We start from the raw sequence: 27985 nt of genomic DNA, 5'->3' as shown, positions 1-27985 counted from the left end.
TCAAACTGAATAATTTTTGGGGGAAATCATACCTTTTATTGCAAAAGAAAAGGGAAGGGCAAACAAAATCATAGCTTTTATTGCAAAAGCTTTAGCAAGGTTGTTTACACATTATTAAGTCCTCAAGAAGATCTTTGGAGATTTGAAGAATACAAAAGCATCCAAGAGCATTGCATAAAAAATATCTTAGCGACTAAGCAAGGCAACCCTCCATGAGCGCCTCTAGGCGTTGCCTAGGGATCACCTTGACAACTATGATATATTCTAATTTCATAGTTAGCATGAAACCAAATGGAGGAAGAAACTCAGATGTTGTGTTGAACAATGAGGTGAAGGGGTGTTACGTCCCAGTCTGAAAGAAAGCAGGAGGAAAAAGTGCTCGGAAGCTAAACTACAATAATCTGAAATACCTTTTTCTTTTTCATCATAACTTTAGAAGCTGCCTGCACATAATAGACAACCTTGGTTATAAGAAAAAATATAAACTCAAAAATAGTAAAATATTTCAATATACATACCTGGGTACAGAGAAATACACCTGTAAGATTCAAATCTATAACCTCCTGCCACTGAGGTTTCTTCATTCTCATAAGCAAACCATCATGAGTAATTCCTATTAAAGAACATTGTGGAACAGTTAGGGGAAAGGATGCAAGTAACATAATGCTTAATGCTTATCAACCACATGCAAACTCATGACAACCTGCATTGTTTATCAATATATCGACTGTTCCCCATGTATCTACTACCTGGAGACAAAGATGCCATGTGTTAAATCTAAAACTTCAAACCATAACAACTTCAAAAGCCACTCAATGAATCCAATAAACACAAGGAATGTTGCCTCAGTTTTTATCATTGATTCCGCTTCTTCTTCTTTCGAAACATCTGCCCCAAAAGTAAGAGCTTGACCACCAGATGCCTCAATCTGGCAAAAGAATAAAAAAAAAAAAAAAAAAGAGGAAAAAAAAAACTGTTTTAAAAAAGGAAGAGGTATAGAGATTGTTAACAGATGTTCCCAAATTTCACAAAGTAGACATAACAACCCAAAAGTTGAAATCATAAACTGTTGGCCTTTCTAATTAAAATCCATCTAGTAGACAAGCATGAAGGGTGGAAATGGACATCCCTCTATTTGGGAATTCAATTTTTGTTTTAAGTCTCTTTAACAATGCAACCCCAGAAGGAAAGAAAAGAGAAGAAAACCAAAGAGAGCTTCAAATGGTGAAAACAGTTTAGTTCTACATGATCAGGTCTCAGTGCCAAAGGAATTAGGATATAAATTTTTATTAGATATCTAGAAACTTAATGGCATTCTCCAATCCCAGCCTTTCTCTAATGCAAAGAGGAATTTAATGAGATGAGGTTGAGGTTTGATGGAAGCTCTCTACGAAACCCAAATTCAAGGCTCAAATCTTAGAGAGTGATCTCAAAAATGGCAATGTGATTTGGGCTTGTCATTGGCCTCATTAGTGAGTCAATCTCTATAAAAGTGAAGGTGATGTATTTTCATTTGAGACTCAGCCACAATAGACGAGTGGATGAGTGACAAGACATGCACAAATGATCAATTAGCAACAAGATAAGAGAAAGTTGATTGAGATGGTTTGGTCATGTGTACAGATGGTAAATAACTGCTCTACCGAGGACTGGGAGCAATTTGGTGAAAGTATATGGGTCTAAGAGGATAAAGGGAAAACTGAAGATAGTGTGGTCTGAAGTCGTAAAAAATGATTTAAAGGCTTATAATTTGACAGAAACATAACTCTTGATCGAGCAGAATGGAATGACAGGATTAGTTGTAGTTACTTAGAGCCACCATGGCTTTCATCCATTCTCTCATGATTATTGCATACGCAGAATAAAAATATCACTTTTCTTGGGTTCTCATCCTCCAGTCATCAAATATGGAATTGTAGGAGTTTTAGCATTGTTGTTTACTGGTGGCCAGATCAGGGACTAGCCGAAATGAAATTTATTTTGTCATCATTGTCATAAAACTTGTAGATGACCCCATATAGTCGGATGATGATGATTATGTCATAAAAGGCTTCAATAGCTTACGACTTGCACAGTTCTTTGGCGGTCATCTTCTTTTGTCTAATGTCTATTTTGTGCATCTTTTTGTTACATCCTTCTTATTGATACAATTAACATTACTTCTCAAAAGAAGTATACTTGTATACCAAAAACATTCCTAGCCCTCTGTCGTGTTATTTCATAGGATGCTAGAGGATGCATATTTCACCTAATGTAATCTCCTTAGTCAACAAATAAGGTCAATGTCTACCTTAACCCCCAGCTTATGTACTGGAACACATGGTAGTAAAGAACCACTTCTCTTCAGATTCCATTTTTATATGAAAGAGGAGGTTAGAAAGGGAGGCCAGGCCAAATGGGAAATAAAAATGAGTCTTTCCATTTTTTCATTCTTGATAACATGAGAGACAGAGAGAAAGATGTGGGTGAGAGTTTCTACGAGTGATTCCCTTTCTTAGTGAAGATGCCATTTGTTTTGATTGATGTGAAGATGCCATTTTTTATAGGTGTGAAAATTGCAGATTGTGAGTGACACTTTATCTGTCACATTATTAATTACTATTAATCACCTTTTTAACCCTGCTTTGAACTAATATCTCATGTCATTTCCCTTTAAAACCATTACCCTTGAAACTGTGAATTGAAGCCATGTTTCCACTTTATACAGTAAATATAAGAATTATTGTTCATTCCTTGGGTTGGAATAACTTAATAATAGAAAGAAATTTTAGTTTTGTAATTAGGCCTTGAACTTAAACATCTTGTTCAGGTGGGTACTGAGATCAGCCAATGATCTATTGGACACTCTTGCTAGAAGAGAGGAAGGGAGATTGAATGACATTTTCATGAATGGGAGCACCCACTCCTAGTGTTCATCTAAGTGGAAAATGTAAACAATTTATCTCTACTTGGGTCAGCTTTATCTATTCATAGCATCACTTCTTTTGACAACTGCACAAATGCAGAGGTCATGTGTTACTGATTAAAAAAAGCTATTTGGATCTAGTGTTTAGAGAAATATCTTATGAAACCGAGATTGACTTGCCAGTGGAAGATTGCTTGAAACTCATAGTTGTTTCTTGCCACAATAACTGGCTATATATGTAGATAAATAAATTTCTTTTTTTCTCAAAAAAAAAATCTTATGAATCAAGAGAGAGTTATTTGCTCCAATGAATTTTCATCCTGAAAAGATATCTTCTTGAATAAAAAATATGTTAACACCAAATGATATAAAGGGGATTAAGATAACAGATACCAACTCAAGACAAGCTGTATGCACTAGATGCCTTTACCATATGAAAATCACCTTGATTGTCACAAGAATTATTGCATAGCTGATGGCTCATAAACAACAATATAGTACTAGAGAAAGAATTCTAAAAAAACGTTCATCGGAAATGATAAAACTCACCTCCTTGGAAACTTCCTCAGCATCTTTAGATGACCTTGCATAATTCACCAGGACCTATCAAAAACATATGCATATAAATGGATGCATCTTTAATTACTCTGACCAAATTAATCACTGGTGCTGCATTAGTAGCTTCTACTTTAATCTCCTTAGGCATGCCAACAGTAGAAAGTAAAGAACAGTTCAGTGACCATATCCATGAAAATTGAATTAAAGGAACTAACCTTACAACCAGCTCTACCCAAGGCCAAAGCAATAGCTTTGCCAATTCCTCTAGAAGCACCAGTGACAACAACCACAGGAGCTTCCATATTTTGAGATGCCTGAACACTGGTTTGTTCAACAGCTGCAACCTGAGCTTTTACTCCTGCATATGCCATCGAAATCAGTTGGCTCTATATTCTTTTACAAGAAAATTTATGGATCATCTAAGATGCAAGGAAGGCCTAAAACATAAGAAACAAGGAAGCTAAAAAGGGAAAGAAGACTCCCAAAACCAACATTATTGTGCAATTAGAAAGTATAAGGAGAACGGTCGTACACATCACTTAATAACTGGATTCCCATAAGCAAGTAAGCAAACGAATGAATCACGAAAAACAAGCAAAGTATCAAAGTAAAACGTCTAGAATTAGATAAGTTACTTTAATATATTCGGTTTCTTCTGTATGCATTTCACCGATTGAAGAAAGTGATCTACTTCATGATATAGAATATCCATCAGAAAGTGCGTACACAGTGAGAGAAATTATATGGAAATCCCCGACTTCAAAAGAAAACAATCTCCTTAAAACGCATTTGAAAACCCTATAGTGAAAAGGCTTCCTTAACAACCGCTTCAACAAAGTCAATTCAGTTTCACCATTCAAATAGAAAAGGAAAAACAAACAGATTAATCACAAGAAGGAACCAAAATATTACCAACAACAACTAAACAAGACAAAACAAAAAATAATAATAATAATAAAAAAGAAGTGTAGATTGCAGAGAACACTAAAAAAAAGTTCCGAGAGGAACGAAAGTGTATTACCAGAAGAAGCAGAGGAACTATTCGATCTGTAGTGGAGGCCAAGGCATGATTGCAACTGCAACGATCGATTGTTCTTTCCAATAGGAGGGCATTGCCGGAAGTGAACGATGTTCCGAACAGTTTGTCCGGCGTGAAGTGACGATTTGGCTGGAATTCCTGCGGAGTTGAAGGCTACGGCAGAGGATCTGGTAACAGCAGCCATGAAAACTCTGGAGAAGCTCCCAATGGCTGCGGTTGAAGAAGAAGAAGAAGAAAAACTAGCAACGACGTTGAATTAAGTGGAGTTGGAGTAACGAAGAAATGCTTGTAGTGATGTGAATGCGATTTTATTTCCTAGGAATCTCCGAAGACGTAAGCACTGGCAGCGGCAAATAAATGCAATGTCCCGGCAACTTCACATCAAAACTGCTTTTTTATGTAAAAAAAAAAAAAAAAGTGTAATTGTGTAGTGTACAACCCATTTAATCCATCTGGTTAGACCAATTGACCCGAAAAAACTGGTTTTTTTACTCCAAATTCAATATGGGCTTCAAAAAAAAATCATTGATATTAGTCAAAATCCATCGACCTGAACTGAATGGTTAAACTGGTGAGTGGAGAGTCAGTCATTTGAACCATGGGTGATGGTTTAAAGTACATTAAATTATGTCAGATATGTTTCTATCACACATGTAAAAGGATCGGGTCCACATCGGCAATATTTTGTGTACTTTGTGATTCTTTCAAATTTTCATTTTTTATATTTTTAAATAAAAAAATAACCGAAAGTTATTAGGATCTCTGTTGTCATTTATTTACAAAAGGACTTTTAGGAGTTCAATTGTCGTTTTTGCTTTAATTTAGAATTAATTTAATGTTCAGAACTTGTACAATGTAAAGTATAGTAAGTAATAAAGGTTAGTTGTCTAAACATATTAAAAACAAACAAATCATAGAAAATATCAATTCAAAGTGTTAATTTTCTTCGACTTTAATTTTTAATATTCTCTGTGTAGAAATATTTTATACATTCTTGGGGAGATAGATATGTACAAAGTGAAACGATAGAGCAAAAGAAGATGTTTGGAAAGTCTTCTTGTGTTGTCTTTTAGGTTTTTCAAAGCTTGAATTTGGTCTTTCTCTTTTTGGCAATTAAAGACATGAAACATCTCTAGACCATGGAAGCCTAAAATGGCCGGTCAGAAATCTAAAATTGACTTTACACCTAAAATCTTTCATTTTAACGTATAGATCTTGGTAGACTAGGATATTTACCAAATGGTTAAGAACTTTAAAGATATGACCCCAAAAGCTTATGGCCCCATTTGGCATGTATTTCCGTGTGGGCTATCGGTTGTATGGAAGCCCGGTAGCCCATGTTTTCATCTTTTTCCCATTTGATTAGAAAAAAATCTAACCGTCAAAAGGCTACACCCCAAATATATGCAAAAAGCTTGATTCAAGTTTATTTCAGGAAGCTAGAAATGGAGTTTCTCACCTTTCTTCATCTCGTCTTCGTACGGAAAGATGCACATCCAACCAAAATCAGTCAATGGGCCGCCAAAATCTTTATGTAAAGGCCCACTACGTCTTTTGGTTGTCAGATCTTGCAGAAGATCATTCAAAAAAAGACTTGTCAAACAACACATCTTTTGGCCATCTAGGCCATCAGAAGATCTTCTTGTGCCAAACAGCACCAAAATTTAATGAGCTCGGAACTCCTACTCACTACAGCTGTACATTATGAACATGTTCCATGTTTACATGTTACCATTCATGGGGAGATATTCCTAATGTAGAGCTGTAGTGTCCTATGGGTAGGAAATCCAGATTCAAATTTAATTGCTATAGAAAGTAATAAAATCAAACTGAGACACAGGGCAGCAACAACCTCATGTACTTTTATTTCAAAAAATTGACAATGAAAAAAATAAGAATAGTTCATCATTATCTAAGCCTTATACCAACTATATGGGGTTCACCATCACATTATCTTTAGTGCCATATCTATTGTCAAATTATGAATGCAAAGAAATAAGACGAGTTAGGCTCCATAAAAAACCATGGGCAAATTGGCATGCTAAAAACAGTACTGTACTATACCAAGAAAAACCAAGGCAATGGGCCATTCTATTTGCATCACCGAATCCATGGTGGAAACTAAGGCGGTATCTGTTCTGGAAACATCAAACATGTGATTTGTTCTCCTAGACTCTACTCTCCACATAAGCGATAAGCCTCATCGTGTAGAATGTAGGCCTTCCAGACTATCAACATACATGAATGAAAAATCACATAAATTTCTTTAGCTTGATTAAACTTCAAACGTTAATACTATTTTACATCTTTTTTGACAGTCTACTGGTGGCACTTGTGTTACTAAACTACAATAAACCATTGTAAAGCATTTTGTGTTTAATGCAATGTACCAAAACACGTTACTTCTCCCCATTTAAGTACGAAGGTTGAGAACTTGAGATTAAGTGTATGTTTGGCATCCTTGCCGTTGTTCCAGAAAATGACACCACATCAACGCTACATTAAAAAAAATGGTGCTTCAAGAAACAGGCATTTGTTTGGATCCATTTTTTTTATAAAAAATGGAACTCCAAGCCACACCTTGAAAATCAGGAAGGCATAGCTTGAAAAAACGCTGAATTTGGCATTTTATGGAGCTACAGCTCATTGCTGCCAACAGGGATATGAGGAGGCAATTATGTGGCACTGGATAATGGATACCAATGCTGAAAATATTTTTTGGAGCATTGGTACCAAACAGAAAAAGTTATTGATCCAGGAAACATCCCACCTGACAACAATAATTCCAAACAAAAAAAAAAAAAACAGTTTTCTCAAAAAACGGTGCTTCCATCCCACACATTAGCAACATCGTTTTCTGAGAAAAATGGTGCTGCATCCGCAGCATCAATGCCAAACATATACTTAAAAAACAACAACAACCATGTAACAAAAGCACTTGATCTTGGACCAGAATATATTTCCACCTTGACCCTCACCCTCACAGTTCAACTTCAATGCCCATTCAATCCACCAAGAGCAGAAGGAAAATCACACATACAGGAAGAAAAAAAAATAAAGAAAAAGCACGCTCAAATTTAATACTGCCCCCTTATAATTAAGATACATAGAATCCACATCCATAGGCGTTTCAAAAAAATGGTGCCACTTGGGATCCACAGGCGTTTCGCATTTCAACAAACGCCTATGTATCAAATTGTCTGGTTCAGCCAATTATTAAACAATCAGGCATGCCTCGAAAATCAAGACCAACCATGCATGAAACATCAAACTTGGCGGTTGACTGATGTGTATCCTATGTAGTGCTTAACTGCCAGCACATACATGAAAAACGGTGATAAGAATCACCTTACCAAACAGCATAGTATTGCTCACTGCCTATGTGACAAGCATTTTTTTGTGAAAAAACGGGTATTAGAGGCATGGGCGTTTTTTATTGAAAATCAGTTCCAAGAAGCGTCCACGCTTCCAAACACCATGCTAATTTGTGCAAAAGAACATTAATAGAGAGAGTGCCATGCATGGATAGTGAGAGGCTCAGGAGACAATCTGAATATCTGATTTTAAAAATGAAAAGAAATGTCATGTATCTTCAGATTTTATCTTTTGTACAGTTTAGGAGTCAAGACCATTAGCCCATTAGGTCCATTACGACATGAACACAACCACCCCCGTGAGATGCGACAAGCTTCCCTCTTTCTCACTCTTGAACATCGATGCCACCTACTACCCCCATGCCAGGATGCAAGTGTATGTACCCTATTTACAGCAAATAAACACAAGCTTAACACGACGTACTTGGACTTGGACATCATTGGCTACTTACCCTTCTGGCTTTTGGGACCCAAAATGCAAACTCTCTTCGGAGAGTGCAGAAATAACATACAGGCCACTCCGCGCAAGTCAAAAAGCCAAAATCAAGCCACAAACCCAAATAGAGTAGATGTATGATGCATCTCCAGTCTCCAGTCTGCACCCCAAGAGTCCATGCGTATCATCACTTGGCTAATCTGATCAGAGTCGGAAGAGATTCTTGTGCCTCGTTGCAAAAAAAAGAGAACTCGAGTGCCCCGCCGATGTTACTTACCAAGCTGTTGGGACCAAGCCCTTTGGTTTGGTTAGTGCAAGAATATTTATAATTATATATTTTTTATATGCAGGCAAGAATTAAAATAGATCCAATCAATCAATCTATTTCTCCTTCCTCTACATCATTTACTGGGTCCGGTACACTGCTTGGTTCAACATCTTCCTCCTCATCATCATCCATTTTCATGTACAATCCAAGTTGTTCCAAGGGGTTACTACTACCCCGGAATTTGAAACCACCCATACCATCTTGAGAGTGATCTGGACTTGTTTCATCTACAGAACTTGGCAAATGCTCAGCAGGTGCTGCCCTAAGCATTTCTAAGTCTTCTAAGAAGTGGCAATTTTCATTTATCTCAACCGTCTTCTCCATCTGTACACGGACAAACCAGCATCTAATTAATTGTCAGAGTTAAGCAAGAAAAGATCCAATAGAGCCAAACCCATAAAAATATTCCGCTTAATTACCTTCTGCAGTGCCTGACGTGCCGCCTCTCTCTCAAGCTCCCTCTTTCGTTTCGCTTCAGCTGCAGCTTCTGCTTCAGCTTGCCTTCGAGCATCTTCAGCAGCCTTTGCTTCAGCTTGCAACCTAGCTTTCTCTGATTAAAGAGTAGAAAACCCATAAGTTTTCATTGGGTTTTACGTTCGAACCATTCACTGACAAGGTGCTCTTAACATTTTATATATATATAAGGAAATAAGTACAAGTTACAAACGTCTAGTCCAAACCTTCTCTTTGCTGCTTTTCGAGTTCCTCCCTCTCACGTCGCAGTTTCTCAGGATCCCCTTTTTCACCCTGGCCTCAGAGCAGATTACATTGTACCCGATCACATCCAGAGTAGAATACACTCGGGAAAATTGACAGGTACAAAGTAAAAATAGGGTAAATTCAGAATACATAGCCCAATTTTGTAACCAACCTGATCAAGTGCCTTTTCTCGAGCTTTGAGGATAGTATCAGCAAAACGGCTTCTCAGCAAAGCTGCCCGATACAACTTTTCAGGGGAGACGTGTCTCTCGGATGCAACACTGTCCCCTAAAAAATCACTGCAAAGGGTGAGATGATGTTCCAGTCAGAATGGCATACCACCAAATAGCTCTATGCTTACCCTCATGGTGCTCATTTGTCTCAACAGAAACTGGTTTAGCTGGGGCATTTTGTTCAAGTTGATCTAATCCACTGACAGATTCTACACAATCAGTAACAGGATATTAGTGTCACCTGGAGCATTCTTGAACAATAAACAAAGAATTATATCAAATAATGCACATAGAATAGAAACAAAATCCAAATAACTTACGATTTCCATCATGTGAATCAATAGGATTGCTTCTCTTTTGTTCTAGCTCCATCCCAGAACCTAAAGTTTCCAGTTTCTGAGAATGTCAAATGGTTTAAGTGTAAGCACTAAAACAGAAAAAGTCGTAGAAAATGAGAATGATTTTAATTCCCATATAGCCCCCTGTAGTAAAGCTGCTTATTACACAACATCTAGAAATACCTTGGTTGTATTCATTGGAGATGTAGCTTTAGCACCCTCTGACTCACTACCGGAAGAAATGGCTGAATCCGAATCTAGAGAATGAAGAAAGTAAAAAACTAAGAACCAGAACAAAAGTACATGCACAGTGAAAAGTAGACAGATAAATTGGAAACTCGAGAGAAAAAGTCTATAATAGAATAATGATAATCTAGATCTAAATAAACTACAAGACGAAACAGTACCTCAAGATAAAATTCTAAAACATCTCCAAAAACATTTCAACATGTGACATACTTTCAAAAGAACACCTTAATAAAATTTTAGAGAATTATTATTTTTTAGAGAATTATTATTTTTTAGAGAATTATTTACCGGGAAAGAAAATTCTAGCTATAAAAAATAAGCTTGTACACTATTCAAGTGGTTGATCGTAGTTCACAAAATAAATCAAGCCTGCAAATTACAATTACCTTATAATAGTATTACTAGTTCACTTGAAGCAGGTACTTCTGAAAAGGTACTAACGGTTCTTAAAAATAATATCACAATCTAACATTTTATTATAACTCACGACTCAAACTATGAATCTCAAGGGAAGCAATTTGAATCTAACTATCACCATACTTTTCTGGAAAAATCTATCAGTTATTGCTAGAATTTTATAAATTTGTCAACTGATGCAAATTCAATCAATTTGAATAGGGACCAATTCAATAACTTGACACTTCCATCCTTTCTTTTCTGATTGATATTTGTCCTTTCTATTCTTTTCCTATGAAAAGGCTTTTACTTTAGAAACCCCTTACCAAAGGCAGGCTTCAATTATTAAACACCTATTTAAAAACCCTTCTTGAGTTTATTTTCCATCAATATATGGATTAATGAACCTTTATATGTGGCCCCAGGCTCAATGAAGGAACAATATGATTCCTGGATTCTATGAAACTTTGGGAAAATATTATTGATAAAAAAAAAAACTTTGGGAAAATACTCTGAACGTGCATTGTTGATTTGGTGAATCTCTAAAGGGAAAAAATCACGCAAGGTAACAGTTTGGCCATGAAGATGGAGGCCTTTGGCAAAAGGGAATATCCACAGTGAAGCAAGTATATGAATAGAGAAAGAAAACCCATCCAAATGGATTTGATATGGTTTTCAAAGTACTTAGGAATTGATGAAGATTCTGGAAGAGAAATATTGATATTATTTTGTATATGGGGCGACTGTAATGGCTATTATTCCTAAGTGAGGGGTAAGCAACTACTTGCCAAGTTGGAGGTGCCCAGCGATGGCAAAACTTATGCCTTCTCCCTACCTATTTCCTATCCCTTTTTCCAATTCTAGCTCAATAACATTCTGGAAAGGAAGATGAGAAACTTCCTGTGATGTGGAGAAAATCCAACTGGTAAAGTGTAAGGGACAGTTTGGGTTCGAGGGAGTTAAGAGTGGCAAACAAAGCCTTGTTAGGTAAATGGTTTTAGCATTTTAATGAACAGCCAAACAGCGTATGGAGAAAAAAATAATTGCAGAAAGTATGGCACAAGAAACTAGAAGTGTGATCCATGAAGCTCTAGAGATCCTTATGGGGGTGTTCCCTTGTGGAAAGGGGTTGAAAAAAGCTATAACAGTTTCAGCTCGGGTATAAAATATAAGGTGGTGAATGATCTTTGGGGCAGAGGTTTTGGAATTCATGGTGTTCAGATAGAGCTCTTATGGACCTTTTATTGGAGATAAATAAAAAAGGAAATTTATTGAAAAAGAAAGCAAGGTACATCAACTAGGTGACAAGGAATCACCAACCATTATACAAACTGTATTCCAGCAACTAAAATAACAAAAACAAATCCAACTACCAAATTTAACATTCAAAGTACAAAAAAATCCGCTGCAAAGTTTTCTTTTCTAAGGCCCTCAAATTCTGGAAGAAGCAACACCCAGCCGATAATCCTTGAGCTGATCAACATACAGCACTCTTGTCAAGCTTGATAAAGTACCAAAATTTTCTCATAATCATTGATCATTGGGCACCCACCCAGCCATACTGAAGAGCTTGATAAAGTAGGCTCAAATACCTCTTACATAGCCACACTGAACCAGCAAATGCATGATGTTCTGAGCAATGCATTATAAAGAGACTTGACTGAGAACCTGCCATTCTTGCATTCCTTCCACGATTCTTATTCTAGAAGTAGAGGGTGCACCTCCACCTCATCGACCTATTCCAGGCACTCTTATCAGATTTCCAGGGACAGAAATGCCCTGGTGGCTGATTGCATCCACATAAGAAACAGCCAAGTAGACTGGAACCTGTCTTTTAGAAGACATGTATATGATTGGAATGTAAACCATTTAACAGAGTTACTTCCATTATTCAAAGTTACAAAGTCAATGTTAATCAAGAGGGCAGAAGAATATGGAAATTTATCTACTTGGATAGATACTTAATAAAGTCCTTTTACAAACACTTACAGGGGCAGCCTCTTTCTGCCTTTCCCAGCTCCAAAGGTTTGGCTTTCCTATATCCCTACCAAGGCGGCTTGCTTTCGGCCACTGCATTAGACAAATGTTTGACAAGATGCAATCTGACGAGGAGAGGGATGATTTTAGACTGTCTTGTGTGCTATCTGTCAGCAAGTGGAGGAGACTCCAGGTCACTTATTCCTTTGCTGTAAGCTAGCTTCTTCACTATGGGGAAGATTTCTCAAAACAGACTCCGGGTCACTTATTCCTTTGCTGTAAGCTAGCTTCTGCACTATGGGGAAGATTTCTCAAATGCTTTGGGGTATATGGCTGTATGCCAGCTTTGGTTGTTGATTTGTTATGGTGCTAGAAGAAGGGGGAAATTATTTGGAATTCTATTTGGCATGCAAGGAAATAAATGACAGCTTTCAATCACCATCAAGCATCGGAAGAGGAAACAGTAAACAGAATACATGGTTCCCAGCTCCCGTTGCCTTTACTCAGGGTACAGAATCTTGTGTAAATGGGCTATACATTGTATCTCTTTTTCTTGTACTAATACCAAAAAGGCAGAAGATATGGATGGGGTCTGTTGTCTGATGTATTTAAAAGAAAGGTGCTCTACACAGATGATCAACATATACTTTTGATCAAAGGACAATAAAAAACAACTGAGTACTGCCACAAATCTATGTTTCATTCTTTAGAACTTGCAGGTGGAAACAGAAACATATAACTTCATACAACTTGCAGTTCTTTTGGGACATTCCAAAATATGAGATTAAAATCATTGGACAATAGGGCTCAAGGCATACATATCAATGGCATAAAGGTGACTCCATCAAACAGATCAGCTCCAATTCCATATTTCTTAACAGGAACTTCCAGAAGACACTGGAGAGGTTTGGGTGCAATAGTGGGTCATTGGTATTACTTCTTACTATTTTAAGTGATTCTCTTTTTTCTTCATTAAACACCTGCATGACCTTTTGTGTTTCTTCAGATATAGGGCTTCAAGATGGATTTAGACCTTGATGATGAATATGAAGGAAGGAATTTACATAGGTGAAGTAATTTCCAGACAAACCTTTACAGGACGAGGGGGGATGGGAGAGCTAAATCAAGCAATGAACATGATGTTAGACCTATTAGATCCATTCTCCACATATCTAATCAATTTATGTTGTTAATACTTAGCTGATGAAGAATCTGACGATCACTTTCTTTTTTCATCAGCAACACAGAATTGATTTCATTAATAAAAAAAAGGCATGAATAAAACAAGAGGTTGTGAAAAAAGAAAAAAAAAACGCAGCTATAGAAAAGCTTATTCAACCCAGATATTACAATTGAGTTCTTTGTACCCCTTGCTTAGCTAGACCATCTGCCAAACTGTTGGCAGTTCTTCTCACCCACTTAACTCTGGTTGCCAAGTCCTTTGAATTTGATAACCATTTAAATCGTCCGAAATCATTCCTCAGGTGCCATGTCACCCCCACCCTTTATTCAGTCAATTCACAACAGTTCTCAAATCACCCTCATTGACCAGACTATCAATGGCCAACTCCTTTGCCTTCTCAACCTCGTATACTGTAGCTAACAGTTCTGCTCTTGCCAACCACATCACCCTGTTCAGCAGGCCTGGAGTACAAGGGTATAATGTTTTCTTCCTCATCCCTAATTACCCCCTATGCCCGAGGGGGCCAGGTTACCCAAACAACTCCCATCAAAATTCAGTTTCTTCTAGCCGCATAATGGGAGTGACCACATCTCAGTGGGTTTCTGTATTCTAGAAGATCTAGCAGCAAGAACAGCCCAGGCCCTAAAAAATCGCCAACCTTAAAGTCTGAAAACAGTTTCAAACTTTTTGCCCATTGTGCCACTTTTAAGGTTATGATTTCTACCAAGGCAGGCTTCCTTGCTCCTTTAACTTTCTTCAAACATTCTTGAATTTCTATCCTCCCAAACTGTCCATAGTAGCGCTGCTCCAGTACATCTCCCCAATATCTTGCCCCTCATTTTAGTACAGCTAAAAACAGAAGGGCTAAACAATCCTTCCAACCCGTCAGGAGGAGACAAAATGCATCAAAAGAGGGAACAAAACCAATTCCAAATAAAGTTAACAAGAGGGCAAGAAATTAATGAGATGGTTTCACCACTTAACTTGCACAGAACGCACCAGCTGGGAAGAAAACAAATTCCAAACAAAGCTAACAAGAGGATAAGAGATTAGGAGATGAAAGGTAGTTTCACCACTTAAGTTGCATAAGAGGGCAACCTTTCTCTTGCATTCACTTTTGCTAGAGCCACTTGTAGTTGGATAAAGGGTTGCATTTCTTCCTGTCACTATTCCATTTTGGTTAATGGGGTTAGCTACTAGCTAGGGATTTCTTCCCAGCCAAGAGAGGTATTAGACAAGGAGATCCCTACCCCCCTTCCTCTTCTCCCTAGTAGCTGACATCTTTAAGTGTTCTGATTGCTAGGGCTGACTTCTAATAACTTGATTAGAGGCAAGAGAATAAGGAGGGATGCAATGGTGGTTACACATTTGCAGTTTGTGGACGATTCTTTTTTTTTTTTTTTTGTGAAGAACAAGAGGAATTAATCAATCTGAAGAGGATGGTGACTCACTTTGAAAGGGCAGCTAATCTCAAAATAAACTAGGGAAAGAGTTGTGTAGTAAGGTAAATAAATCAGAAGAAGAGGTGGGAAACCTTGCTAGAGTGTTGGGATGTGAGGCTGGTGAGTGGCCGTTACAGTATCTAGGATTACCTTTAGGAGGGAACCCAAAATAAGAAAGTTTCTGGTATTCGATCCTGGAGATATTCTCAAAAAGACTAGCAGGGCGGAAGAAGATTACTCCTCTTTGGGTAGAAAAAGTACTTGAATAAAGTCAACTTTAGCAAGCTTGCCAATAAAGTCATACCTGGATAGCAGAATTTGGGCAGCCTCTCCTTCTGGGTTTTTACTAGTGCTTCTTTCTACAATGTTCTTCTTTAATCCTCTAACAAGGCAGAAGGCACCAAGGTGAAAAGGAAGCAGGAAAATATGATGGAGGGCAAGTTTGAAGTAGTGGGAAGGTGGAGAAAGTAAGTTTCATTTGAAGCAAAGCTATACAAACTAGAAGAAGTGAAAACAAGGTCTCTGGTCTTCCTGAAATGCTTGGCTGAAATGCTTTCTGGACCCATAGCTTTAGTTTCGAGGAAATCACAGGCCTGGAAGAACTCAATCAAAATCAATGGAAAGGTATTCATAGCTGAACTTAGTCTCAATAGGAAGGGATGGTTTGCAAATGTCTCAGAATGGTTAGGTGAATGTAGAAGACAAATGATTTGTATCCCCATGGAAAAACAGAGTAAGGGGTGGATGCTGTCCGTAAGGGAGTTGCAGAGCTTTCTATGGAGAAATGAAAACAGACCAAGAGATATCCAACCCAACCAAGCACCGAAAAATCAACCACAACCAGATGGTGAAAAGGGTGTTGCAGGGAGTGAAGATCAAACCTACCAGAACTGACGTAAAAAGTATGTGATACTTGCAAACAAAAGAGTGGTTAGTTGGGGCTGTGTTGCAGAGGAGATTAAACGAAAGCAGAAAGTGGGAGGACGCTCCAATTTTCAACCGTTTCAAGAAGATAAGGCGCTTCTAGAAGTAGAAGTTGACAATCTGGTGGAAGAAATACATGTATTTCCTATTCAGACTTCTGAAGGAGTAATGGTGATCAGTCAGTGGTGTCTGAATGCAAATCGTGTAGATTAGACAGAAATTTTCCGCCTCAAAGTGCTAGGGATCCCATTTCATTTTTGGTCCCTTGCAAACTTCAAGAAAATCACAGCTCTGTGTGGAAGAATCATGGAAGAATTGGACTTGTCCAATCTCAGTGCAGCTTCAATGAAATTGGGAGGAGTTAAAATAGAGTCAATACCGAGAACAGTGGGGTTGGAACTAGGTGAAATGCATGAGGTAGTCCGGTTGCTGTCGTCGGTGGAGGAGAGACTTTTTAGAAGCCTGCAGGAGGTAGAAGACGATGGCATGACAAAGGTCAAGGCAGGGGAAAGTATGAAGGAGAAGTCCGACCGTTTTTACAAAGACAAGACAAATGGGCAGACTGTAGAATCGAAAGAGGACGGTCAGAATTCTAAAGAGGGACTAGAATCTGGGCCATCCATCTCAGATCAAAGGGCTACCGAAATGTCCTATGCTGAAGTGGCAGCTAGAGGGGGCAGTAATAAAGGAAAAAATTTTGAAAGAGCACCAAAACTTGACCTAGGGGTTAAACCGGTTGAACCAGACACCCCAACACCAACTTTTAATCTAAACAGATCATGTGAGCACTTAAAAATGCATGTGAGCAGGCCGGCCAAAAGGTTTGGGGACGATTACTGGGGTCTATCATCATCCAAATCGATGATAGACCCCATGTTTGGGGATGATTGCTGGGGTCTATCATCGTCCAAATCGACCCCTGCAACTTCCTCTGTTGCAGCAGTTGCAAAAACCCTATCAGGACCCCTTTGAAAGCATTCAATCAACGCTGGTTTTGGAAGCGCCTGGTCAAAGAGCAACTAGAAATAGAAGCTGGTTGTGAAAACGAACTCCACAACCCTAAACAAGCCGAACCCAAAATTTAACAGGCCCGAGCATGAAGACTTTGAGGAAGAAGATGATTGTGAAGACCCAAGGCAAGTTGATGTTTGAAATGACGAAAGTAGCATCAGAAGTGCCTCGTCCACTAAAACTTACAATCTGTGGAACGATGAGCTAATAGGAATGCAAATATTGTTTCAAGAACCCTCTAATGCCTCCCTGTCGACCCCTGAAGAAGAAACAGTGGTGAGACCTACCTCAATCTCTAAGGTGGACCTAGATGTAGCCGACAGTGGTCCAAGAGAAATACCAAGGGGGAGACACAAGTTCAGGATATTCAAGATAGAGAACCGGATATCAGCACTATCCAAAGCAAAGATACACAAGAGGAACAGAATTTAGATGCTATCCCAGTTTTACCTGCCAAGGACTCACTCAGCGGGTTTTGATCGAAGGAAGGATTTGGACTTGTCGAATCAGAGAACCCCTACACTTTTATCTATTGTTCTGTCTTTTATTCTTTTGCTTCCTTCTAAATAGGTTTCTAACTTGTGATTGGCTACCTATGCAGGTCCTGTCAGATTCCCACCTGTTATGGAACTCTCAATCCGAAGTGCCATAGTCTTGGAGCCAAAGAACTTGGTGGTTGATAAAGTAGAGGAAGAGAGGCTAAAGTTGTATCTTTAATCGTGGAGATTCTAGCTGACCCAACCTTAGGTCTGGATTGTGCTGATGCTAGCCTAAACCAACCCATTACCCAGACAAAGCCAACCCAGAATGAGACCCTGGAGGGAACAGAGGAAGGAAGGCAAGAGGGGAAACCCAGCACGAGACCCTGGAGGGAACAGAGGAAGGAAGGCAAGAGGGGAAGGAGGGCTTAGAAGGAGCTAGGATGGTCGGTATAAAGGCAGAAGGAAAGAAAGTTTATCTAAGAAAGAAGAGTAAGCAATGGAAAAGGAAAATGAGTGAGATTTAGAAGCTTAAGAGTGGAATAAATTATGAGGAGAACAGGAGTATAAAGAAAAGAAGAGGGGAGTGTTGAGTAATACCAGCCCAAGGTGTCACAAATCATTACTATGAAAATAATAAGTTGGAATGTAAGAGAATTAGGAAGTGCCAAGAAGACAAGGCTAATCAGAAATGTTATCAGAAAAGAAAAACCAGACTTGATCATGATTCAAGAATCAAATTATCAGAACTGAATAGAAGGTGGATAAGGAGCACTTGGGGAGGCAGGGGTTTGAATTGGTCATGTGCACCCTTGTGGGGAGCTTCAAGGGGAATTTTGACCATATGGAGGAATGAGGAAATGGAATGTGTGGAAGAATTGATTGGTCAGAATTCAATCTCCCTAAAAATTAAAAGAAAGCCGGACGAAAGAGAATGGGCATTAACAAATGTGTATAGTCCTAATTCTTACAGAGACAGAGAAGCTTTCTGGGAGGAATTATGTGCTATCAGGGGCTTGTGGGATGGTTCATGGTGTCTGGGGTCTGATTTTAATGTCATCATATACTCAGGGGAATCAAACAACCCAAACCAGGGATTTACTACTAGCATGAGGAAGTTTAGTACGCTAATTGATTCTCTGGAATTAAGAGACTCCCCCTTGCTTCAAGTAGACTATACTTGGTCAAACATTCAATCCCCCCCAACCTGCTCTAAGCTGGACAGATTCCTCATATCTCCTTAGTGTGAAGAAATGTGGGGATCTTTAAAGCAAGAGGGTTACCTAAAGTTACTTCAGACCATTGCCCTATTTGTATTGAGAAAGAAATCCCAGGAGGAGGCCCTTCTCCTTTCAAATTTGAGAGTATGTGGTTTGAAGACCCTACATTTAAGATTAGGCTAAAGGAGTGGTGGGAGGCACTCAGGCCTTTGGGGAGGTTGAAAATGATAGGTTTCTCCGGGAAACTAAAGAGGCTAAAAGAAAAAATATAAGATTGGAATAAAGCCCATTTTGGAAGGTTAGAAGAAATAAAAGATAAATTGGTGGGGAGGATTGAGGAGCTAGATAAGAAAGAGGCTCTCAAAGTTACTTTAGAAGAAGAAAGAGGGGAAAGATGGAATCAAAAGCAAAAACTGGAAGAGATATAACAAAAGGAGGAAATTTGTTGGAGACAAATCAATGTGTTATTGATCAAAAAAAAAAAAGAAATCAAGGTGTCAATGGCTTGTAGAGGGGGATGAAAATACTAAGTTTTTTCATTCTCTTGCAATTGGAAGGAGAAAGAAGAACTTAATCCTTAGTGTGGAGGAGGAGGAGGGACAAGTGGTAAGAGAAAGTCAAGGGATTACAAGGATTTTCATATATCATTTTAAGGAAATTTTCTCAAGCCCAAAAGGAGTGTTGCCAAAATTGCCATAGTTGGAAGGGGATGTTCTGTCAGAAGAGCAATCTCATGCTTTAGAAAAGAGATTTTCTTTGCAAGAAATCAAGGAAGCTATTTTTTTCAATGGACAGATCTAAAGCCCCTGGGTCAGATGGTTTCTCCATGGCCTTTTATCAAGAGTGTTGGGATATGGTGAAATCAAACATCTTGGAAGTCTTTAACTAATTCTTCTCCAAAGGGGAGGTTTCACCAGAAGCAAAGAAGGAGGAGGCCAAAACTCATAAAGACTTTAGACCAATAAGCCTCATTGGGAGTGTATACAAAGTACTGTGAAAGGTTTTATCAGAAAGACTAAAAAAGGCATTACCCTCGATCATCTCTCCTTTCCAAGGTGCTTTTGTAGAAGGAAGACAGATTGTGGATCAATATGCGTTATGGAAAGAAGAAATGGTAGAGAAAAGGGGTGGGTTTGTAAAGTAGATCTAGAAAAAGCCTATGACTTGGTTAATTGGGAAGTCCTTCTAAAAATATTAAAAAGACTGGGATTTGGAGCTAAATGGAGGTCTTGGATTAAAGTATGTTTAAGTTCAGCTCATTACTCAATCCTAATCAATGGTACAGCAAAGGACTTCTTCCCAGCCAAGAGAAGAATTAGGCAAGGTGACCCCCTATCCCCATTCTTGGTTACCCTAGTGGCAGAAGTGTTAAGCAGAATGGTGGCAAAAGATGATGCTCAAGGCCTTATTAGAGACTGGAGGGTAGGTAGAAATCGGGAGATTGTTACCCATCTCCAATTTGCAAATGACACTATCTTTTTTTGTGAAGGAAACAATGAGGAAGTTGTGGAAAATTTGAGGGTGCTGCTGAATAATTTTGTGGGAGTGACAAGGCTGAGGATAAATTGGACCAGAAGTGGAATTGTAGGGGTTAATTAGGAGGAAGGAGAACTAATAAGATTTGCGGAGATCTTGGGGTACGAGATCAGAAGCTGGCCTCTCAATTACTTAAGTCTACCCTTAGAAGGAAATCCCAGGTCAGTTGAGTTCTAGAAACCAGTTTTGGAAAGGTTTGATAGGAAGTTAGCCCTTTGGAAGAGGAATTATATTTCTTTGGGTGGAAGAATAACCTTGATTAGAGCCACTCTAGCAAACCTCCCCACTCATTTCCTTTCAACCTTTAGAATCCCTTCTAGGGTAGCAAGGTGCTTAGAGAAATATATGACAGATCTCCTTAGAAGCCTAGGAGAGGAAAGGAAAGACCATTTGATTAAGTGGGAGCAGGTTAGCAAACCAAAGGAACGAGGGGGTTTAAGAATTAGGAACATCCTTTTAAGGAACACAGCTCTACTAGGTAAGTGGCTTTGGAGGTTTCCCTTTTGAGGGCAACAGACTATGGCACAAAATGATTGAGAGCATTCATGGGGTGGGATGGAAATGGCTGGGATGCAAAAGTTTTCCCTCACAATTCTTCAACTTCTCCTTGGAAAGCAATTCATGAAACCTACCCTACTTTCCTCAATTCCATACGATTCGATGTGGGACATGGTAATAAAATTCTGTTTAGGAAAGATCTATGGGTAGAGGAAACCCCACTTAAAGACCAATTTCCTGATCTCTTTGCACTATCTAACCTCAAGGGGGAAGCTATCTCCATGTTGGGAACACCATGTCCAAACGGTGTGAACTGGAATTTGGGCTTTAGAAGGGGACTAAGGGAAGATAAGTGTGAGTCTTTAATCCGACTACTAGACCTCCTAGGGCAAATCCACTTGGACCCTTTGCTGGAAGACTCTAGAATTTGGGTAGGCTCTCCAGATGGCCTCTTTTCTTGCTCCTCTTTCTTCAAAGTACTTGCTTCCCCCAACCTCCTAAGTGGGGATTTCCCTGTGAACGAAATTTGGTGCAAACCTATTCCCCCGAAGATCTAAGCCTTCTACTAGGAAATATTCCTTGGTAAGGTAAACACTTACGGTATACTGTAGAAAAGAAGGCCATACATTTGCCTCTCTCCTCATGTGTACTCGTTGTGTAAGGAAAATGGTGAGACCCTTTCTCATTTAATGATATCATGTTCTTTTGTGACTCGAATTTGGGAATTCTTTTGTACTCTCTTTGGTTATAGGTGAGTTCCCCCTCAAGATGTGGCAGGACTCTTCAACCATGAATTCTTGAGACAACGAAAGAAAAGAGGGATGGTAAAGTGAAAAGAACCAAAGGCAACAATTTGTTGGGTAATATGGAAAGAGAGGAACAACATAATTTTCTTGGAAAAAAGTAGAACGATAAAGGAAGTGATTGATAGTATCAAGGTGAAAGTATCCCATTGGGTAACACCCTTCAATAGCTTTCAAGTCTTCTCAGTCACAAACATTCTAAGAACATGGTCCGAAGTAGCACACTCTTCAAGAGTAAGAGATAAAAGGTAGAGTGGAAACCACCAAAAGGCAATAAAGTAAAACTGAATTTTGGCGGGAGCTCCTTCGGAAATCCGGGCATCTCAGGAATAGGAGTACTAAGAAATTCTAAAAGGATGATATTGGGTATGTTGTCAGGACCGATTGGCACTGAAAACTCGCTGAAGGCTGAACTATTGGCATTACTACAAGGGTTAAAGCAAGCCAAACAGCTAGGATACAGACATGTTGAAGTGGAAGGGAATTCAAAAGTAGTAATTTCATGGGCAGCAAACAGAAGGCATACCCCATGGATGTTTAAACATGTGATTAGGGAAGTGGGGAAGATTGCAAAGGAGGTTGAGGCTGAATTTAAATGGGTCCAAAGAAGTGCAAATGGGCTAGTTGTCGGTTTAGCAAAACAGGGGGTATTGAGACAGCAATTGTTTTGGGCTGGCACTATATTGAGGAATAGAATAGAGTGATAAAGGGGGATAAATAGTCCCATCACCAAGTTGTATAAACTGTTTACAATCTAAATTTTAATAAAATACATGTTTACTGATCAAAAAAAAAATCCTCTAACAAGGCAGATTCTTTCCAACAAAGAAGGTTTGGTGCAACCCTGTAACCCCAAAGATGAGGGCCTTTTGTTGGGAGGTGGTGCTCCAGAAAATCAACCCCTTATAATATGGCTTCAAAGAAAGCCAAACTGTTGCCTTTCACCCCATGTATGTAGCCTTTGCTTGGCATTTGGTGAGACAATTGCACACTTACTAATACCTCGTCCTTTTGTTTCCTATGTTTGGAATTGGTTCTCTTCACTTTTTGGTTGTAGGTGGACCCCTCCTTCGGATGTAGCAACACTCTTTGATCCAAACTTCTTTAGACATCCAAAAAAGAAAGGAAAAGAAATGTGGGTAGTGACAAGAGCAGTTGTTTTGTGGTCAATTTGGGAAGAAAGAAACAATAGGATCTTTCAATGAACTGAAAGATCTAAGGAGCAAATCATTGATAGCATAAGTACCAAGATCTAAGGAACAATGGCTCCCTCCTGTACAACAATTGGTGAAGCTGAACTTTTATGGAAGCTCTTTAGGTAACCTAAGCCCCTCTAGAGTCGGAGTAGCTTTCAGAGATAGAAGGGCAGATTAATTGAACTTTATTCCGGTCCAATAGGTGTTGGAGACTCTTTGAGAGCAGATATTTTGACCCTGGTCCAAGGCTTAAGGTTAGCTAACTAATGGGGACTACAACAGATTGAGGAAGAAGGGGACTATAAATTATTAACTGAGTGGATATAGTCACACAATTTGAGGGTCTGGGTACATCGTCAAATCATGAGGGAAGTAATGTGCTTAGCAATGGAGATTTGATTACAGTTCAGGTGGACAAGGAGGATCGCCAACTCATGAGGGAAGTAACTTGCTTAGCAATGGAGGTTGGGGTACAGTTCAGGTGGACAAGGAGGTTGGGGTACAGCAAGGAACTTTCAGGGAGAACTTGTTTTGGGCTGTTCTGTAATTTGAAAACATTCTTCTAAGGGTCAACACCCTTATCGTGGGTGGTAACAGTGTATTTTATGAAATATTGTCTAATGAAAGCTACCGATTCTGATCAAGAGAAAAGACGATCTAGCACCTATCTACATGTGGGTTTAGATGGATTCCTAGAGATATGAATACCACTGCAGACAAGATGGTCAGATCTGGAGTTCAGAAAGGATATACAGTACATTGTTGCTTTAAATCTCACATATAGCAATATTTTTGTTCAGTGTATATATTTTATTGACCTTGTTCCATGCTTTTTAAATCTCATGTATATCCTCCATAATTCTCATGTTAGTGACATTTCTTTGATGATTACTAAGTAGCAAAAATAATGGTCTGGTTTATCACAATGATCCTTATATGCATCAATTAGAAATCGGCAGGAAGATTCCAGTAGCATGTTACTTGTTTTGGGGAGGTTTTCATTAATCCCACAGTGCTATACCTGTTTCTATGAAAGCAAAAGCCTTGCTACGGCATCCACTAAAGATAAAGCATCTCCAATCACTTGCCAAGTGAAGTAGATTGATTATATAACCAAGAGACTTGGTTGTCTCAAAAGTGAAGGCCTGTTTAGCAAGCTCTCCTTGAAATTGTGGTCCCCATTTTTCTTACAAAAGCAGGTGAGGGGAATACAATTATCATTGACCAGAACCAGCACATGCTTGAAAAAAATACAAATAATCAAGACTGGCCCAAGAGAACTGGTCCCCCCCTCCTTGAGAACCTGTTAGCTATGGTACTTTGCTGATCTTGGAATCCACCAGAACAACCTGTTCAACCAGAATGCCAAAGATTTGGGTTCTCTAATGCCAAAAATTTAGCTACAATCCACATAGACACCACACAAAGGAACTCTTTGAGATAAACAGTTCAACTCCCCAAATAAAATAACCAAAAAAGATTTCTTATTTGCCAATGTTTGAAGTACAAACAGTGTATAGAACATTGGAATAGCCCATGTAAAACAGATGATTCTAATCCATAATTGTAATGTAAATGCCATGGAATTTCAAATTAACAAACAAGATATAAATCCAACTACAACTTAAGAAATATATACAGGTGACTTCAGATGTCATTCATCATCTTCATCATTTAAGCCTAAATCCAACTACTTATATCTACATGGATTCTGTTCAAATCAAGATTCATAGATCTTGCAATGCCAACCTGAGCACCACCCCCTTCATCAGATGGGCATGTATCATAAACACATGATGAATAAGTAGGAAACATCTAGTCATAACAATAAATTATAATCATAAATTAAAAAAAAAAAAGAACACCGGTATCTATTTTTTGTTTTTTTTTTCTGTTTTTGTTGTGTGGCTGTGTTCGTTATAGATCAGGTTGTTTTAGAGCTGGTTTGATTTTGTTTCTTTACTCTTGTACTGTACTTAAAAGCAGTGGTTCTCCTTAATGAAATTTATCTGTTGCTTATCAAAAATAAATAAATAAATAAAAAGAAAGAGCTGCTTCAAATTTTCACTGGGACACAAAAATGCAGAATCCTAATAGAAAGAGTTCCTCTCTAATGAAGTTTCTGATTTTTTTTAAGCCACGAAGTTCCTGATGTTAAAAAAAAAAAGTACTTCTTTAACAATGAAATTAAAAGTTTTCCTTCACAAGACTTAGTGACCAATAGAAAATAAAGAAAAATCGGAAAATATATGCCAAAAGGAGATACAAACCACTAGATGAAGAACCAGAATCACTGCTGGAGCTACTAGAACTACTGCATTTACTGTTTCTGTGTGTTGTATCCTTTTCTATCTCGATTGAAGGGTAGCTCGAGACAGGTGGATCATTCCCACCAATATCTACATCCTCATCAGCAGGTTCATTACCTGTGGATGTACAAAAATGAAGATGCAAAAACAAAATTATGGAATTTTTGTTTATCAAAACAAAGAAAAAATAGGGAGTTTTTTTATATTGATAAAGAGGGAGAGTTTCAGAATTCTTTCAAGTGAAAGGGAAAAAACCTTTGCAAGGCTGCATTGACGAATTGCTAAGTCCAGACTCATTCAAAATCTGTAACCAAAGAAACATAGATGATAAATAGTCCAACATATGAATATATGATAGTTTTTTTTTTCCTTTTTTTTGGGGTGGGGGGTAATTGCAATACCTCCATTTCACATGGTTCGACTTTTGCCTGGTTCATTTGTTTCTCCCGCAAGTGATCATCTAAAAGCTTTCGTAATGTGTACAATGTTTCATCACTCAGAGCATCAATATCAACCTCAATCTCATCCTCTCCCGTCTGAGATGAATTAAAACTATGTCCTCTCAGGAAATCAACAATATTTTCCGGAATATCTCCTAGCAAAGATTCCAATTCTTTGCTCAATTTATGCTTCTCTTCATCTGTCATGATCCGCTTAACTGACTCTGGCTTAACCTTATGATTTGTTGAAAAGATTTTCCGTTTTTTAGATGATGGCATTGGTTTACCATCATCTTCTCTAGGAATGCTCGATTTGGCAGGAATTGGCTGTGGATCATTTACCTGAAGTTTCTTCTCAATAGGTTTCCACCTCATTTCGAAGTATTTACTGAGAGCATCAGCCATAGCGTGAACATCATTCCCAGGGGGATTATAAGTCATCGCATTGGAAAAAGTAAGCCTCACGTCAGCAGCAAAACCCATTGGACTTGAGTATGCACCAGAATGGAGCTTGCTCTTAATCGTGCCTAAATCCATCGGATGCTTGATGACAGTAAAGTAATCAGGAATGTTCAATTTAACTGCATCAACAGGAGTATTGAAGACCCATGCATAACTATGACTCATTAAACGTTTCAAAAGTGCCTCACACTGTTTCATTAACATTGCATCTGTTGTGCTTGATGGGGGTATCTGCTTCACAGATTCAAACCTTCCTGAAAGACCTCGCTTCAAGTTGGGCCCATTCCGACCAGGAGGAACCCGTTTCTTACCCTGCCCAGAAGATAATTCTAAAGACTTCCGTAAATTCTCGTGTGTAGGCCTCTTTTGCCCATTGCTGCCACTGCGAATGTCACTGGTAGATGAGACAGCAACAACACCATTAGTGCACCGCACGGCAATCTTCTTTTGAAGGACCCTAACCTGTTCAAGCTCCGTCCTGAGTCTCAGTACCAATTCCTTCCTTTCTGAGCGTGACATCTTTGATACTGACAGGACCTGTATGGGGACGGCAAAACCATCACACCTATCAACATTCAGACTAATGCATTTTCTCTTGGGAGCACAAGAATCCTCCGAAGCTGTCATCTCCGTGTTCACCCGACCTGAACTACCAAGCCCTTCGGACTCACCGATTGTCTCAGCAGCATGACGATAATCCGGTACGAAACCAGAAGAGTATCCTTTTGAGGACCTCTGCGTCCTCCCCATCATTGCAACCGAAACTTTCCGTGAGTATTTCTTCGACTGTTTCTGCCCAGTGTACTCTACAAGAACTGTCGGTGCCATAAGACTAACCCCTTAAATCTGCACATGTCAACCGCGGGAGTAAGATTTATCCCCGCAGGTCCTAGAAAACCCAGGTTTTCGCTATTCCAGGATAAGACAATAAAAGCAGTGTACCCGGTCAAAATCTTGTATTGTTGATTGAGGATAAATATTAGTTCAATGTTTCCAGCGAACAGAATTTCGTAATTATTTTACTCTGTTCTTCCAATATGAGACCAACAAACAATATATTCAGCTTAAAAGTCGAGCTTTCGTTAAATAATTAGACGTTTACGCCAAATCCAGTTGCATTTCTCCTCCAATAAATCAAATTCGATTTACACATACATTTACAGAAAAGCACAGCACTCGTAATAAAAACTCTATCCTCGACGCATTCACTGGATTCAAAACAGACACGGAAAACAAAGAAAAAAAAAGGGGATTCGAGAAAAAAAAGGACCCAAACCCCAGATTATAATTACCATCAAAACCCGCGATTCTTCTGTCTTCAACACACCGGAAACCCCTCCTCCTCGTCACAAATCACGAACTCTTTGCTAAGGCGAGTGTAAATAAGAAGATAATGAAAGACGCCACGAAATCTCGGAAACGAATACCGCAATCCCCCCAACCCTATCTCAAGCATAAACCCTAGATCAAAAGAGAGAGAATATATCGACGCTCAAGAGAAGCTGGAGAGGGGGAAATAATAGAAGAAACCCTAAGAATGCTTCATGAATCCAATACAGAACCTGGATCTTGAGTAAAGCCGCTCTATGCGAAAGAACAACCCTTCTTCGTATTCTTCTCCTGCCAGAGAGAAGTAGATACCCAATACACCTGGGATGGAAAACGAAAATCTGCGATCGCTCGCCTTGTTCGCTGCTCTACTTAAAGACCACTGACCCTCTTCCCACCGCTCCTCGGGAGATCTGGACCGTTCAATTAGCCAGCCTACTCAATCTGACGGATGTATGCTACTTTTATATTCATACCCTCGGATCTAGATCTAACGGTTAGGATTCTTGTCCATGACTATATGCATCTTATTTTAACAATTTTTATCTTGTTTTTAGATTTTTTTTTTTACCTAAGGTTAATCTAATTCTGATGATATCGATCAGGGCTAATCGCTTGACG

General features: G+C 38.8%; 2 protein-coding genes across 2 annotated transcripts; both read right to left on the bottom strand.

Moving 5' to 3' along the window:
* Positions 1-52: 52 nt before the first annotated feature.
* LOC148853606 (3-oxoacyl-[acyl-carrier-protein] reductase, chloroplastic-like) lies at positions 53-4914 on the bottom strand. The gene is made up of 7 exons (XM_088982279.1): positions 4485-4914; positions 3679-3821; positions 3455-3508; positions 845-928; positions 704-749; positions 519-613; positions 53-443 (listed from the first exon to the last, which is right to left on the bottom strand). Exons 1-7 carry the CDS (start codon positions 4684-4686, stop codon positions 387-389), a joined length of 681 nt encoding a protein of 226 aa, XP_088838405.1. The 5' UTR covers positions 4687-4914; the 3' UTR covers positions 53-386.
* Positions 4915-8036: 3122 nt separating this feature from the next.
* On the bottom strand, positions 8037-27713 carry LOC148853605 (transcription factor GTE10-like). The gene is made up of 11 exons (XM_088985144.1): positions 27328-27713; positions 25535-26881; positions 25389-25437; positions 25095-25250; positions 10094-10167; positions 9893-9968; positions 9701-9781; positions 9512-9627; positions 9321-9387; positions 9060-9190; positions 8037-8964 (listed from the first exon to the last, which is right to left on the bottom strand). Exons 2-11 carry the CDS (start codon positions 26861-26863, stop codon positions 8689-8691), a joined length of 2355 nt encoding a protein of 784 aa, XP_088841270.1. The 5' UTR covers positions 26864-26881; positions 27328-27713; the 3' UTR covers positions 8037-8688.
* Positions 27714-27985: the final 272 nt, after the last annotated feature.

This window comes from Nelumbo lutea, chromosome 4 (assembly GCF_056320005.1).
Source record: "Nelumbo lutea isolate HS-2025 chromosome 4, American lotus-T2T, whole genome shotgun sequence".
NCBI classification, from domain to species: Eukaryota; Viridiplantae; Streptophyta; class Magnoliopsida; order Proteales; family Nelumbonaceae; genus Nelumbo; species Nelumbo lutea.
The sequence above is the reverse complement of the archived record's forward strand: the minus strand, read 5'-3'. Positions and strand labels throughout refer to the sequence as shown.

Coding starts and splice junctions, on each gene's coding strand:
- LOC148853606 (XM_088982279.1), bottom strand. CDS start 4,686: ATGGCTGCTGTTACCAGATCCTCTGCCGTAGCCTTCAACTCCGCAGGA. Junction 3,822..4,484: donor TAGTTCCTCTGCTTCTTCTG/GTAATACACTTT, acceptor TGGCATATGCAG/GAGTAAAAGCTCAGGTTGCA. Junction 929..3,454: donor CTGAGGAAGTTTCCAAGGAG/GTGAGTTTTATC, acceptor TTCTTTTGCCAG/ATTGAGGCATCTGGTGGTCA.
- LOC148853605 (XM_088985144.1), bottom strand. CDS start 26,863: ATGGCACCGACAGTTCTTGTAGAGTACACTGGGCAGAAACAGTCGAAG. Junction 10,168..25,094: donor TTCTGGTTCTTCATCTAGTG/GTTTGTATCTCC, acceptor TTCATTCTCTAG/ATTCGGATTCAGCCATTTCT. Junction 9,782..9,892: donor TGATTCACATGATGGAAATC/GTAAGTTATTTG, acceptor CTGATTGTGTAG/AATCTGTCAGTGGATTAGAT.